At 35.9% G+C, this 16001-nt stretch overlaps 1 protein-coding gene across 10 annotated transcripts in view; it reads left to right on the top strand.

Annotated features, from left to right (window-relative positions):
• UNC13C (unc-13 homolog C) overlaps positions 1-16001 on the top strand; it is a 602011-nt gene that overhangs the window by 494957 nt on the left and 91053 nt on the right. For 7 of the 10 annotated variants that reach the window (XM_021095034.1, XM_021095054.1, XM_021095023.1 and 4 more), the window contains 2 exons: positions 5469-5546; positions 6053-6082. In XM_021095034.1, the coding sequence (XP_020950693.1) occupies positions 5469-5546; positions 6053-6082 (108 nt within the window). The remainder of the gene's footprint in view (positions 1-5468; positions 5547-6052; positions 6083-16001) is intronic. The other 3 variants (XM_021095079.1, XM_021095082.1, XM_021095071.1) reach the window with 1 other exon arrangement.

The following is a 16001-nucleotide window of genomic DNA, read 5'->3' as shown; positions in this document are numbered from 1 at the left end:
ATTGTTTAAAAATTTCCTAGTAGTCCTGAACAGGTACAAAATAGAATTCAGAGGAACGTGGAGAGCATTGCAATGCTAGCCAGCTTGTGGTTTTCTGCGATGATAAGGAATATGACTCATATAAACAGTTGAAAACCCAAGTCATTGACAACACTGGAACTGGGACCTAGGAGTTAATAATGTTGTTAATAAGTGTTGACACCAACTAGTGTAATTTTGGCACAAATACCAAAATGAGTATAATTTAGCCTTTCAGTTTTCAAATAAGCTGAAAAGGATGGTAAATGTAAGCAGTCATGCTGATTTCTACCCTGAATTACTAACTTAGCCTTTTATTTTTTGGATGATTGAGAAAATATTGATAAAATCTTAAGCAGTATTTCAGCTTAATATGAGGAATAAAGAGAAACAAGAGAAACTAATTTGGAATATAATCTGTGTTATTTTATGGTGGAAGGTAAAAATATTTTTTGCCATATGTAATTTTAGGACAGATATATTGGTAACATTGTAGGAATTTTTATTGAAGTATAGTTGATTTAAAATGTGTTAGTTTCGTACAGCCACTATGGAGAACAGTTTGGAGATACCTTAGAAATCTATACATAGAACTTCCATATGACCCTGCAATCCCACTCTTGGGCATCTATCTGGACAAAGCTCTACTTAAAAGAGACACATGCACCCGCATGTTCATTGCAGCCCTATTCACAATAGCCAGGACATGGAAACAATCCAAATGTCCATCGACAGATGGTTGGATTCGGAAGATGTGGTATATATACACAATGGAATACTACTCAGCCATAAAAAAGGATGACATAATGCCATTTGCAGCAACATGGATGGAACTAGAGAATCTCATCCTGAGTGAAATGAGCCAGAAAGACAAAGACAAATACCATATGATATCACTTATAACTGGAATCTAATATCCAGCACAAATGAACATCTCCTCAGAAAAGAAAAACATGGACTTGGAGAAGAGACTTGTGGTTGCCTGATGGGAGGGGGAGGGGGTGGGAGGGATCGGGAGCTTGGGCTTATCAGACACAACCTAGGATAGATTTATAAGGAGATCCTGCTGAATAGCATTGAGAACTATGTCTAGATACTCATGTCACAACAGAAGAAAGGGTGGGGGAAAAAACTGTAACTGCAATGTATACATCTAAGGATGACCTGACCCCCTTGCTGTACAGTGGGAAAATAAAAAAAAAAAAATGTGTTAGTTTCAGGTGTAGCAAAGTGATTCAGCTTTGTATATATATTCAGGTTTCTATACATATATATACATACGCACACACATATGTATATAGTCGTTTTCAGATTCTTTTCCCTTATAGGTTATTACCAAATATTGCATATAGTTCTCTGTGCTACACAGTAGGTTCTTACTTATTTTTTATAGAGTAGTTTGTACTTATTAACCCAACCTCCTACTTTTTTCCCTCATCCACTTCTCCCCTTTGGTGACCATAAGTTTGTTTTCTATATCTGTGACTCTATTTCTGGCCTATAAATAATTTTATCTATACTTTTTTTAAAAGATTCAACATAGAAGCGGTATCATATGATATTTGTATTTGTATAGCTTTAAAAAAAAGACTAAAAAATATTTTTAAAGTCAGTACAAGATATTTCAAGATGAAAATGAGAGATTCCCACCCCCCCTCAAAAAATCCATTCCCCCCTATCAGGCAAGTCTCAAACAGAATTCTTGGTGAAATCTCATTGCCCTCTTGCTGACAGCTCATTAAGATAAGTCAGTCGTAATGGTTCTTGAAGATCCTAAAAGATTCTTCTTTTCCTTAAATGAAAATGCTGCCCAGATATTTTACTAAAACTCCCAGATCTCTCAGCAGTGATTTCTAGCTGTCATTGATTATAAATACTCTAATAGACAAGATAGAGTATTTATTTATTGAAAGCATCTGGTTATAATTAAATTCATAATAATTTGAAAAGTATTATACTGAAAATCAAAACAGTGCCAAATAATTTCAGAAAAGATTCTAATTTAATAGGATAGCCAAACTGAAGGTTTTGAAATGTGGCTATGAATTATCAAGGATAATTTGTGTCATTCAGAAAGGAAAAGTTGTCTTAAAAGGCCCATGCAGACTTTTACATTATGTGTTAACATTCATAGTATAATTTTTTAATGAGGAAAAAACCTAAGTCACTGTTTATTGTATTGTACTCTATATTTTTCTTTATACTTTTCAAAATCAAATTTTTATGAAGAAAAAATCCTTGAAATATTACATCCCAGGAATTTACTTTTCCTTCCTCAATGCTTTCCTAATAACTGATATCTTGACCAGTCTTAGACTCTCATTCAAATGCCAAGTATCATTTTAGATTTTTCATGAAAATATATCAGCTGGCTGCTCAATGTATGCTTTGAGCTGAGATAAACTGAAGTGCTTTTGTATGTGTGTGTACATATCACCACTGTTACAGGTTTCTTTAAATATCAAGAACATTGAAACATTATTATTTTCTGTCTAGATATGTCACTATTCCTATTTCATGTGAAAATTGTACTATAAATTTTTAAAGAGAGACATCTTCTAAGAGATGCCCATATCATGTGCTTTACCAGGGGTCAGGATTAAAGATGACAGTTAAACAAAATGTCTGTCACAGAATATTTTTTTCTTCTGTGACATTTTAAATGTGGAATGGGTCACAAGTTTTTAATCCATTTTTTTTATACTCTGCATTATAGGAAAGCAGCATTATATCAGAATTACTAAATTTTGTATACTTAATTAAATCTTTTTCAACTTAGAAGCATGCTTTGATAGAATCTAAAAAATACAGCAAACTAATGAATATAACAAAAAAGTAGCAAACTCACAGATATAAAGAACAAACAATGGTTACCACTAGGGAGATGAAAGGGGGTAGGGGCAACAGAGGTACAAACTATTATGTATAAAATAAGCTGCAAGAATATATTGTGTGACACAGGGAATATAGCCAATATAATATGGTGTATTATATGACAACTATAAATGGAGTATAACCTTTAAAAATGAGAATCACTATATTGTACACCTATAACTTATGTAATATTGTATATCAACTACACTTAAATTTAAAAAAAATATATAAGGACATAGTTTGGTCATGTAGAAATGGCCATAGTTTGAACAGAACTAACTTTTACATTAATTGTATTTTAGGTTCATAACTCTATTCCAGGTTCAGATTAATACATTGTGACATTTTTATGGGAAAAGCTAAAATATACAGATTAAAAGATTGCAAGTTAACTTGAAACATAGATTATTTTATCTAACTAACCTCATCAACAAATGATGCTTCTGAATTAGGTTAATGTTCCATTTGTTGTGGATATTTTAATTTGTTTTTTTTTTTTTTTTTTTTCATTTACTAGAGAGGTGTTTAAAGTAAAAGCTGTTCCCCAGTTAGGTTTAAAGAAGATTTGTGTAATTTAATTCTCTTTAGTGATTTGATAAACTGATTCAGCAAAATCAAAATTGGAACATTTCAAGGTCAGAGAAGGTTTAATGAAAGAGGAGTCTCATACCTGTTTTTAATCTCCCTCTGGATAACTGCATCTCGTTTTTTTCTATGGAGCCTTGACAGGCGTCAGTGGCAGTCCTTGCCAAGTGAGCCCAAGTATCTATGTTCCTTTTGTTTCTTAGTAGCTCTCTTCTACTGGAAATGGTCATATTAAGAAGGCTTGGCGGTTGCTTTAATTTGTAAGGTGGGGACTAAAGTACAGTTACATGTGTCAAAAAAAGAGAAGCTTGAATGTTAATTTCAAATAATCATACCCAGCCTACTTGGACCCATGGGAAGCAGAGTGATAAAGCGTTTTACCCCTATTGTCTTTCTGCTTCTCATTGAGTCATGCTCTTCCTTAGTGCTTTCCCCTCTGCAATGGGGGAAAAAAAAAATGACCTGTTCCTTATTCTGGAGCAAACAAAGGTCTGTAGGTTCACTTTGTTGATGCTGGGTCAAGATGCTAAAACCCTGAATGTCATACGTGCTACAGAAAGACTGAGACTAAATGCAGGGGCTCTCAATCCCAGCTGGTGATCAGAATTGATTATAGAACATTGTGGTTCAGCTTACTGAACAGAATCTATAGGAGGTAAATCTCTGTGTTAAAAAAATAAGAGATAAATAAGTGCCTGGAATCAAGAGAATAGTTGTCAATTGTTTTTGCAAATTGAAGTTAGGATGTGGTCACATGAAGAGTCAGGTAGAAAGTTTCTCAAAGGCCAATAATGTGGTTAAAAGAATAATAAAATCTGTCCACCTGATGAGCACTAACATCTCTCTAATGTCCTGTACATCCTCTGCATGCCTCTCTCTGATTCGTTATTGGCTCATTTCCTGGCACCTTGGAAGGCATATCCATTTTCCTTTCTTTCACTGTTTTCTTCCCCTTCTGGCTCTTCAGAATCAGTATGTAGCAAATATTAAATTATTTTATAACTTCTGAATTCCATTTTCCAATTAGTAATTTCTACTATTCTGAGGACACACCTAGTCCTATCACAAAGCTTTACATCTTTATGTTATTGCTCTACTTCTTCCTCCTTGGAAACAAGTCAAGGAACATTTTAAAAGCATGTATTATATGCAAGGCTCATGTAGTACCCTGTGAGTAAGAGAATGCAGAAAAAGACATAGCGGCATGTACAGTACATTTAAGGTCAGATGGTGAGATGGTCAAAAGCTAGTCAAATATGAAGTTAAATAAAATAAATGTCAAGTGCTTGAGAAAAGGACACCATCTGGGAAAACGAAGGCCCTAACATGAATGATGGATGTGACTCAGATAGGCAAAGAGTTTCATGTGAAGGGGCCACATCCTAAGCCAAACCCCAGTCTGCCAAGCACAGGTGTTTGGCGGGGAATAAGCCCTTTGGATTTGAGAGTTCATCACAGTACAGTTGAGGGAGTTGAGAGAAGAACATAGTTTAGAGCCATATAAGTAATGGCTTTGAATACCAACATGTGGACTTCATCAATAGCCAGAATTTATTAAAAGTTTTTAGATTTCTTTTTTCTTTGCATTTTTGAAATTCAGATGGTGTTTTGGATTTTGAAATAGTCAAATGATAGAATTATTTAAACTAATTTGTTTTTCATAAAGTAAATCTTTAAAACACTGAATTTGGTTAATTTCTAAGTATAAAATGCCATAGTGCTAAGAATAAAACAAACTTTCATAAAAAGTCTCCAATGATTTATTATCAAAGTATATTACTAAATTTGATTCCCCGAAGTGGTCATTTTTTGCCTCTTCCATTCTTAACTGTTATAAAGTATAATCTGAAAAAAGTATAATTATTCTATTTGCTAAATGTAATAGGACTTCAGTGATAGTTTCATATGAAGACATTGAAGGAAAACTAATTCAATAATTTAATGTAAAAAGGATTTTCACTCCTTTTTGTTGTTGTTTGCTTTATTTAAAGCCCTGTATATTGATGAACAATATTCAGCAGTTGCGGGTTCAGCTGGAGAAAATGTTTGAATCCATGGGAGGAAAAGAGGTGGGTATGTTTTTAATGTCTGCATTTGCTAAATATCTACTTAGAATCAGAAGCAGCAGATCTCTTTGCTATAGAAAGTGACATAATCATGTTTTTACATGGCTTACCTAAAAAGCAGGACGTGCTAACAGTCTAAAATACCATTAACATTACAGCTAAGGCAACTATTATCTACAACACAAGTAACTACATTAGAAGTATGAATAGAAGGAGGGACAAGGTCACTAGCCTTTGTAGTCTGTATATAATCATATATACACAGTTAAATATATTTATGTATATGCTGATGATCTATAAAGTTCCACAAATGGCAAATTTTTTAACAAACTACTCAACGTCAACCTGATCTGTTTTCTTCTGCAACGTGCTTTGCAGGTCTAGTGGTTCTTGATGTATTGGTGGTTTATTTTTCACATCTCAAAAATCTGTCCAAACTGTGTTGTGTTCTGTGTCTGTAATGTGTTGTGTCTTTGTCTAACATCTCTGACTTGCAATTCCATGAGCAGAAGAAGGAAGGAGAAAGATTCTTTTATGAGGTTTGTGATAGTAAGCATCTTATCCTTCACCTGGCTGTTTCTCTTCCCAATCCAGAGACCATTGCACTTCCTCCTTGTTCTCATTTGCTTATTTGGATCAGGCAGATGGTGAAATACTAGCTGTGCCCCAGCCTCCTCGCGCTGCCACAGTCTTGTATTTCACAAACCAACATGAGCATCTCAGGAACCGAGGACTGGAGATGGAGGTCACACAGCTGATGTTCTCCCACCATCGCTTCCTCTGTAAAACAATCCCCAGGGTAACTGGAATGAAGGGATACTTCTGTTTAAAATTTTACATACTGCTACTTATTGCCGTAAGTGTATGAGATGTGTAAAGTGAAGGTCGATTTCAAAGCAAAGATCCTATTCATTTCTAAATTCATGAGGCTGAAAATGCCTCAGTTAAGAAGAGGCTTCTTCACATGTGTTATTTCTATTACCCTAAAGAGATTTTTATACATTACCCCCACCAATGTCTTTTTCATTATTCTGGAGCCTCAGTTTTTTGAAAACTGAACTTGCTATTTAGCATCTTACAAAGAAGCAGCACCAGGATACATGTGTGTGAAGGTGAAAAACTTTGAAAACAAAATTTTATGAGCTGCGCTGCCCCTACTGTCTCAGTCTAGTCTGTATAAGGCTTCATTCCCCAAAATGTGTTAATGTTTTTTGCATGGTTTGAGGATATCAGTCTCATTTTTTAGAATTCTTTTGCTGAACAAGGTGAGCACAAGCAATTAGGGAGCCTAACTGGAGAGTCCCTTTTGAATTTTCCTGATGTTTTATATTCAGACTTCAGTCCTCTTACTGTTTTGAAAAGTAGTTAGGAAATGACTGATTTCTTGTGGGAAATTCTATCTCCTTTTAGCGAATTTTAAAGACCACATATCATTTGAAGACAGAGTTATATTTAAAATGCCACATTTCCAGGAGTTCTCATTGTGGCTCAGTGGCAACAAATCCGACTATTACCCATGAGGATGTGGGTTCAATCCCTGGCCTCACTTAGGGGTTAAGCATCCGGTATTGAGGTGAACTGTGGCGTAGGTCACAGACATGGCTCAGATCCTACATTGCTGTGGCTGCAGCATAGGCTGGCAACTGTAGCTCTGACTAGACCCTCTAGCCTGGGAGCTTTCATATAGTATAGGTGTGGCCCTAAAAAACAAACAAAAATAAATAATAAAATAAAATGCCTCATTTTCAGAAATCTCTCCTAATATTGTGACTCTGTCATTACTATACCATGACTGAACCCTAATGTCAGTGATATCTTGCTGAAATGAATGTTATCCAGACACATTATTCCTATTTTTAAGGAAACTATGTGGGCCAAGCCACCAGGTAACCAAAATTGATTATTTCAGATAAAATTGCCAATTTGAAATGTACAGTTTTCACATGATAAATTGAGTTGCAAATCTATGGCTGCATCATAGAAGTCTCCTTTCTGGAGAAAATGGTGGAAGAGAGAAAAATTGAGCTGGGTGACTTCTCCCTTTATAATTCTTGCAATGTCAATTGCTCATCTCCTCATACATAATTTACAGGGAAAATTCAATTAAATACATGAAATGAACGTCTAGCTTCAAAAACAGAAATTGTTAGAGGGATAGCATTGACTCTAGCTCCTTTCTTTTCCAACATTTAACTAGTGTTTTCATCCCATCCCTTCCCTCTCTCTCTACCTTCTTTCTATGTTCTCCTATTTCCCTTTCTATGTACTGTTCCTTTTTTCTTTTCCATTTTCATCTTGTCTTCTGTTGCTAAGAAAAAGCTTTAAGCAGGCCTTGTCAGCACTGCAGAGGGGTTAAAGAAATGTCAGGAGAAACCATGTCTGAGTGCAATAGGTGGCCTTCTAGACAGAAATAATTATTAATACAAGAATGATGTTAGAGTTGCTGATTGCTATACTCAGCCTCTCCAGAATCTCAAAATAATAGTCATAGTCTTTCCATTCTAGTTATCTATAAGGCAATATCTAAAAGAATTCCTTAACTTGGGGCTTTCATAAAGGTGAGAAGGGGTTTTATTTAGAATGACAGATTTCACCCTTTGGTGCAAAAAGTATATACCGCATTTATGGGAATGTTCAACAGACTTTAATGATAATACAATGGGTTTGTACTATTGCCGATTCCCAGTTATTTCCTCACAGTGGAACTGGTTATAAAAACCTTGACTGCTGTTGCTAAGGGAAGCTTTCTAACCTAGATTTTATCCTTCTTCTAGGGGTTTCTAATAATTTTGTGCCCCACCATCTGTACTAGGATGTGCACTTCTTGCTATAGAAACCTAATTAGCAAATGATCGCTTGTACATTTGCTCAAAATAGCTTTTGATGCCATGTGTCCATTAATTGGCTTCTAATAACAGCGTGGCTTTGCCTCTGAGACCATCTGCAAAGTGCTGGCCGCTTGCAGGCCTAGTTGCATGACGCTGCAGCTCTTTCCTGCTTTGACCCAACCACTGTTAGGGCAGCTGCTCTCTCTTCACAGGATAAATCTCTTTTCCCTCTGGAAACTGAAAGAGTGTTTTAAACCCTTTTTATTCATTCTCTGTGTGGAGTCCAAGATGGAAACTTGGCTTTACACTGTGGTGATCTGGGGGGTGATGCTGTTGACAGTGGCTCCAAAAACAGGCACTGGAACAGCCCCTGTCAACAACTGCACACACAAGAGCCCATGGGCCCTGCAGGCACATCCTTTTCCAATGCCCTATATAGAAAAAATAATCAAGAGAGAAAAGCAGACCACTAACTTTCTTCTTCTATAAACTGTCTCAACAGCCCACTTCCTGCATACAAATTAAGAGCATGTTTTCCATTAACAACTCTCTGATTATTCCAGAGAACAACAACAATGTCTCAAAAACCATCAAAAGTAACCTTTAGGAATGAGGCCCACGGTCTGTTTTTTAGAGAGCATCATAGGTGATTTTTTTTTTTTTTAATGTTCATGCAGTATGGGGAATCACTGTAGAGAACAGATAAAATTGTAGTATGGAATAATAGACGTTAAATTATTTATACCACAATCCCTTTATGGTATTATTTCTCCCTTTGTAACATAGTAACAGCAAAATAATCATCAGAATTTAACAATTTTCATTTATTGGTTAATGATTGTTTTACTGTCCTATAATAGCACAGATAGCTCAAAAGTAAAATAGATCTATCATTTGGTTTATATCATTGTAATAGCTTAATTATTTCATGAGTGTAACTCAGCATACATCAATTACAAATAAATACCTAGTCTATATTCATATTTTTTTTCATAAAAACATATTGCTCCAATCTACAGAGGGGACTTAGTGATATTTATTTGGTCTACAATCTACTTTGTACAAGTACATGAAAAAGAAAATCAGATAATTCAACATTTAATTTCTTTTCAGGAAGCTATAATATAGGTTATGAACTTGCATTGTAACATTGATTTAGAAGAATTATGACCATGTTGTGGAAGCAGGAGCATTACTCTATCACAACAATGTGTTGTTACAATCATCTCAAATGGCAGAATCTATAACTATCATAGGCCTGCTATCCTGTTGACTGTGCTCCAGATTCTAGTAGTTAGCCAGCATTAAGTCATTTTAGGGAAATATGGGGGTAAGCATTTGCTTAGCTAAATTTTCTCATTCTGACTGCAGAGTAAACCAAATAGGTACAATAATCATGTTATTTTGTTGATATTTCTCAGAAGGATTGAAGCTCTTGATTTATCTCACTGTGGTCAACTTTCCTGAACAGGGCTGATTAATGAGGAACATAATACGATCTATCCTAAAGATGCACATATTTTAAGGAGCAACTTAATTATCTTTTGTTTCAGAGATGGATATCTATATTGCTTTTCATTTTTTAATAATGAATTTGAGGTGTCAGAAACTGAATCTGACTGCCCCAAAGAAAATATATGTAGCTGATCAAAATTCATTGTAAAACTTACTAGCCCTGTGGACTCAGTCTTCAACTAAGCAACCCCCTGACCAAAGAGGATAGAAAATAACTTCTGTTGTATTCTACTTGGCAGTATTCTTCCAACTTTATACTTGCTGGGCTATAGGAATTGAAGATCATTGCTATAAAGGATATAATAGTTCATGCCAGTAGTTTTTGAACTTCAGCATGTATGAGAATCATCTGAAGAGCTGATTGTAACACACATTGCTGAACCCCATCACAGATTATTTGATTCAGTGGGTCTGGAAATGGGCCCCATGGTTTGCATTTCTAACAAATTCCCATGTGATGCTGATGCTTTGGGTTGGGAGACTGCATTTTGGAATTACTGATCTTTGCTTTTAGATCAGCAACCAGATAATTAGGAAATGGCTCAGAATACCCTTGCCTCATCTGAGCATGACTTATAGTCCACCTACCTAATGTGTTTCGAGTATTTTTTGTTTGTTTGCTTGTTTTTTGTTTTTTTTTTCTTTTTAGGGCCACACCCATAGCATATGGAAGTTCCCAGGCTAGGGGTTGAATTGGAGCTGCAACTGCTGACCATGCCGTACCATAGCAATGCCAGATCTGTGCATGTCTGCAACCTATACCACAGCTTACAGCAATGCTGGATCCTTAACCCACTGATTGAGGCCAGGAATGGAACCTGCATCTTCATGGATACTAGTAGGGTTCGTTATCGCTGAGCCATGATGGGACCTCCCTGTGTTTTGAATCTTAAGAACACATCAGCTTTAATGTGTTTGAATGGACCTTGAGACAGCATGCAATTGCACAGGGAAATATTTGGATTAAAGAATATAATAATCCCAAAATATAGGTAGCTAATTTGCAGTCTTATGCAAATATCCAGCATTTTCAACCCTCTGGACTTTATACTTACATTTTATATATAATCTTATTCAAAGAGATGTTACAGTTGTAAAGTGGCTAAGTTTTATGTTCAGATTTTTGATCTGTCTCATCCTTTCTCAATGTAAATAGAGATATAATTCACTAGTTAATGCATTAATGAAAAGCTAGCTACTATTTTTATCTTTTTCCAGAAATACAAAATAAATTACAAAATAAAATTGTTAAAGTTTGTATTAGATGTCATTAGATAATAAATTAGATAATTCAAACCAGATTATGCCTTCCTGTGTTCTAAAATTGTGCCAAAGCAGTTCGCAAAGTTCTTCCCATTTAATTGAACTGTCTATTGGTGCCTACTTATATTTTCTGCAGGAGGTGAGGAGTTGATATAGGATATTAAAAAAAAAATAGATACTCTATACTCAAAGAGTTCATAAGCAGAAGACCTTGTAAAACAGCAATTAGATCACAGTTCCCTTTTAGGCCCAGTGAAAGAGGTATTCAGCAGCCAAAAGTCCCCTGTCCTGTTTGGACCACTTTAGCCACCTCTTCCCCTCTGGGCTGACTGCCTCAAGGAAGAGCAGATTAGAGCATGCTGAACGTGAAGACAGAATTTTGTCTTTCATTAATTCATTCAACACATTATTGATTTGCTGAGCACCTATTATAAACTATAATTTTTACTAGACATCACTAGTTACTAAGATGCAGACCCCACCCTCAAAGAGTTTTGAATATATTAGGGAAGTCAGAACAATTAAAGAGGTAAAGTTTGTTGGGGGTACCCCCACACACACTGATTTATAAACTTGAAAGTATTTTTCAAATGAGAGTTGTAATTGTGATATCTGGCAGTAAGTCAAAGAATAAACTCAAACCTCTAGCCTATTATTGTGTAAATTAAGCTCAAAGGTGAGATGTATTTAGCTGAATTCATTAAAAGTAAGCAGTTATTTTTAGTTTAGGCAGCAGATAACAAAGGGGACTGGGTGCTTGAAGTGCTGGCCTCTTATTTTGGCAGCGTGAAGAGACTGCCTGGCTTTCTGCTCTGAACCATCTCTGCAATTAGAGTTAACAAATTGGTCTTAATAGAAAATTAAGCGAATAATGAGGACCAAAAGGGAAAATTGCCTTGAGACATTTTAATAAATATGATTAAGGACCTAGCACTACTATCCCATCAAGTTCAGCTCACTGCTAAGTTTGTAATATGAAGAAAAGGTGCTCCCTCAGGGTTGAGAGGTTTCTGGGTGGGTGATACATGTCAAAATGAAAGGCAGACCCAGACAGGTGCTCCTCGTTAACCTCATCCTCAGAGCGTTCCCCTGAGATCATAGAGTCATTCTGGGGCTATCATGCATCTTTTTAAACTAACCTTTCTCTAAATCTTAAGAAAACTTCAGGAGTAAAAGCCAGCCTTCTCTCTGGAGGGAGAGAAATAGAGTTCTACTTTAACTGCCATCTTCTACAATAGAGCAGTTTTACAGTCCTGTTGTGGGTCCCCCTCCTTTGTTTATGCCTGCCTTGATAAACCATAAATCAATGCAGAAACCAATAAAACCGATTTCTTTAACCCAGCCAATCCTCTCTGTTCTCCCACTTGGCAGAGTGGCCCTCAGGCACCTCCTGCAGATGGCTCACTGAGAGAATCTGTCCCCATCACCTGATGTTCAACAGGTACTCAACTCAGTTGATTGAACTATTCACACTGTTGAACAGGGCAGAAATTCGGTAATGTGAACAGCTGAATGGGAAAGTCAGAGCAAGACAGGGCAAAAAGGCAGTTTTTAGAGAATAAATGTTATGTCTCATTTCTTCTATTCCTGACTTATCCCTACTCCACCCCATTTCATAGTTAATCACCCAATAGATGGACCTACTAAGCCCAAAATTCCTTCCCAGTCGTTATACTTATTTGTGTTTTTAAAAATGACTATTTTCAGAAGAGAATTTCCTTAAAGAACATATTTTCTTAGATCACTGATTTTCAGGCCTCATGTGGCTCCAGAATGTGACATCTAGGCCTTGATTTTTCCCCATCTATAAGAAAAAGAGAAGTGAACAATATGATTTCTAAAGTTCATTCTACTCTAAAAATCTGTGGTTATAAGGACAAGAACCTTGTGAGCAATCCATAGAGTATAGGGTTAGTATATGTGTTGTAGGTGAAAGGGAAAAAAAAAAGTTTGAAAGAATGTCATGCCACTCATAAGACTTGAGGGTATTTTTTTTTTAATTCAGATAAATATAAATAGAAAAATTGATAATTTACCATATGTTCACTAACTCAGAACTACACTGAATGAATTACAAAAGATAAGGCATTTTTCCCTTCAGTTGTCTAGTTTGAAGAACCTTACTTAACATATCTCAGGCATTTAGTTGATTTGAAGCACAATGACAGCTGTATTTACTGCCTACTCTCTTTAATTAGGATGAGAGACAGCTACTGATGTTCTTCCAGTTTTTCAAACCAAGAAATTAGAAGCACGAATTTATATAACTGACGCCTTTAGCATAACAGTTTGTGCACATCTGAATGGCATAAAAAATGTCACAGTCTATGAAAATGATCTTATAAGTTCTTGGGGAGGTTCTCTCATAAGAGGAATAATAATGAAAACTAAAGACAGGGTTGCATTGGTAGAGCTGGGGCATATTTTTTTACAATAGAGAGCACTGTGCATTCTTTTATTTCTGACGACACACCATAGAGTATCCATGCTGAGTGCTGTATCTCTACCAAATGACTTAGGGCTTTCCAAGGAGAGTAATTTTCTCCTGGATTCACTAGGGAATTTCCCCTGATTTCACAATAATCTGTTCTAAGTTGAGCTAGGTACTCTAGGCTGGATAAATTCTGATCAAATAGAAGCATTGGAGGGATTTTCCAAAATAAAAGAAATAGCAAGTGCCCAGATAAGAGTATAAGACATTGCTTGAGGCACTTCCTTGGTTGAAATCCAGCTAGAGAGTTCAGCAGGTGTCATGATCAGATATAGGTTTTATTAAAACAACTCTAGGAACAGTTAGGATAGAAGTGGGAAAACAGCAAACAAGAACACAACCAGAACATGATTGCAGTATATTCTGGATGAGAAAAACTGTGCATCAGAAAATGAAGAGGATAGGATAGATAGAGAAAACCTTTCATTAATATTATCAATCATATTTGATATCCAAGAAGGCAGAGAGGAATTGAAGATGCCTTTCAGAGTTCTGCTTTAAACAATTTCATGCTTTCAACTAAATCAGAGACAATAACATAAGATAGGTAATAAGTACCCATTTTGATAGGTTGAGCTTGATGTCATCAAAGTGGAAAAGACTAATAGGCAGGTGAGAATATAGACCTGGGGCTCAGGGCATCCTGTTCAAGCTGTAGGTAATGATTCCAAGGTCATTAGCACAGAGTTGAAGCCTTAGGCGTAAATGTGATTGCTCAAGAAGGGAATATAAAGTGAAAAAAAAGAACAATTAATGAAAGACCTTAATATCAAAGCAACATACAAAGGACCACAGAGATAGACAAATCATAGGCAGAAAAATTGGAGATCTAGGAGAAAATAGTTTCTAGAGAAACAAAGAAATAAAGAGCTTGAGAAAGAGTAAGAAACAATATGAGTGCAGTCTGAGGAGAACAAAGTCATTGGACTTAGCAAGTAAGTGATCAGCAGTGCCCCATATATGAACATTTCCATGGAGTATCCAGAGCAGAAACCGCTCTACAAAGGATTCATTAATATTTAAGAGATAAGAAGGCAACATTTTACACTTATGTTGTGAGCAGTTTGAAGGTCAAGAGAAGAAAAGATATTAGCTAGTTGTCAATGAGAAGGTAGTTACAAATAAGTTTTTTTTTCTTTTATTATTTGTTCTACTCTTTATGTTAATACATTGTTTGAGCATGATTTATAGGATGGGTTAATAAAAATAACAATGGAAAAATGGAAGATAGGGATGTTTGATGTAACAAAATCCAAAAAGGAAACTGAGAGCTCAAGTTGAGTAACATTTACTTGTAAATGAAGCTTTCTTTTTTATAGAAATAGTGAAGTTTTAGTTTACTGAAGGATTTTCTGCAAAAATATGGAAGAGGGTGTGAACTCTACCAGACTAATGACCAAATTTTTGACACTGTGAAGATAAGGGCCAGGGGAGTAATTGGCCTTCTTAATTGACATTTCTTTAGATGAGCAAATAACAAACCTTAATGCTTATGAGCCCAATGTGAGGAAAAGCAGCCTAGTTGTCTGTAGAAAAGAGAAAGGAAATGAGATAGTAATTAACACTGTGGAGAAGGAATAAAATTCACACTAATGGTCCTTAACTTCTTCCATATGGAGTCTTTATTTTTCAATAGTTTATACTGAACTATCTAAAGAGTTGAAATTCCGCTTTCCAACCCACTAGTTATATCTTTATCTAGAGCTTGATGGTTGGTTTAACAATTACTGTTAGAAGAAGTTAAATAATATATACTCCCTTTAAGTTCCTTAGGGAAAGAATTTATTCTGGAAAAAAATACATTGGGGGTATGGTAATCATATTTTTGGAACCTAACAGATATCAGGACATAATCTGACATGGTCTGGCAGTGAGACAAAAATTTGTAATCAGGACTAACTTGGTAGCTCCAGAATCTGGTTGCTAAGGAATGAAAGACTTCAAATGCAAAAGTAGTCTATTAATAGTCAATGCAAAGTGTCAGTCTACAGAGAGGAGCTCTCTGGATATCAGAATCCCTTTGAGGGAATCTTTTCATGCTTCTTGCTGCCCTTATATCCTTCCTCAAGTATTTGGTAAATGCTTTGGCATGCCAGGACAGATACCCCAGGTGAAATTAGTAGGAGTCGAGTGGAAGAGATAGATTTATAGGAGAGTAATCAGAAGAGTGTGTTATATGGATAGTGATAGTTAACAACATTGTAAGTGCAGATTCTAGAGTAACCAACTGTCTGGAGTGAGTGACATCTGGGGTCAGATTTGCAAAATCTGGGGAACAACCATCTATTCTCCCAACACAGTTTTCCAAGGAGTCGGGTAGGAGCTGAAGAAAACTGTATGGGGGGGTGGGTCTTCTCTTAC

This window comes from Sus scrofa, chromosome 1 (assembly GCF_000003025.6).
Source record: "Sus scrofa isolate TJ Tabasco breed Duroc chromosome 1, Sscrofa11.1, whole genome shotgun sequence".
Taxonomy (NCBI): Eukaryota; Metazoa; Chordata; class Mammalia; order Artiodactyla; family Suidae; genus Sus; species Sus scrofa.
This window is presented reverse-complemented; position numbering and strand designations above follow the sequence as displayed.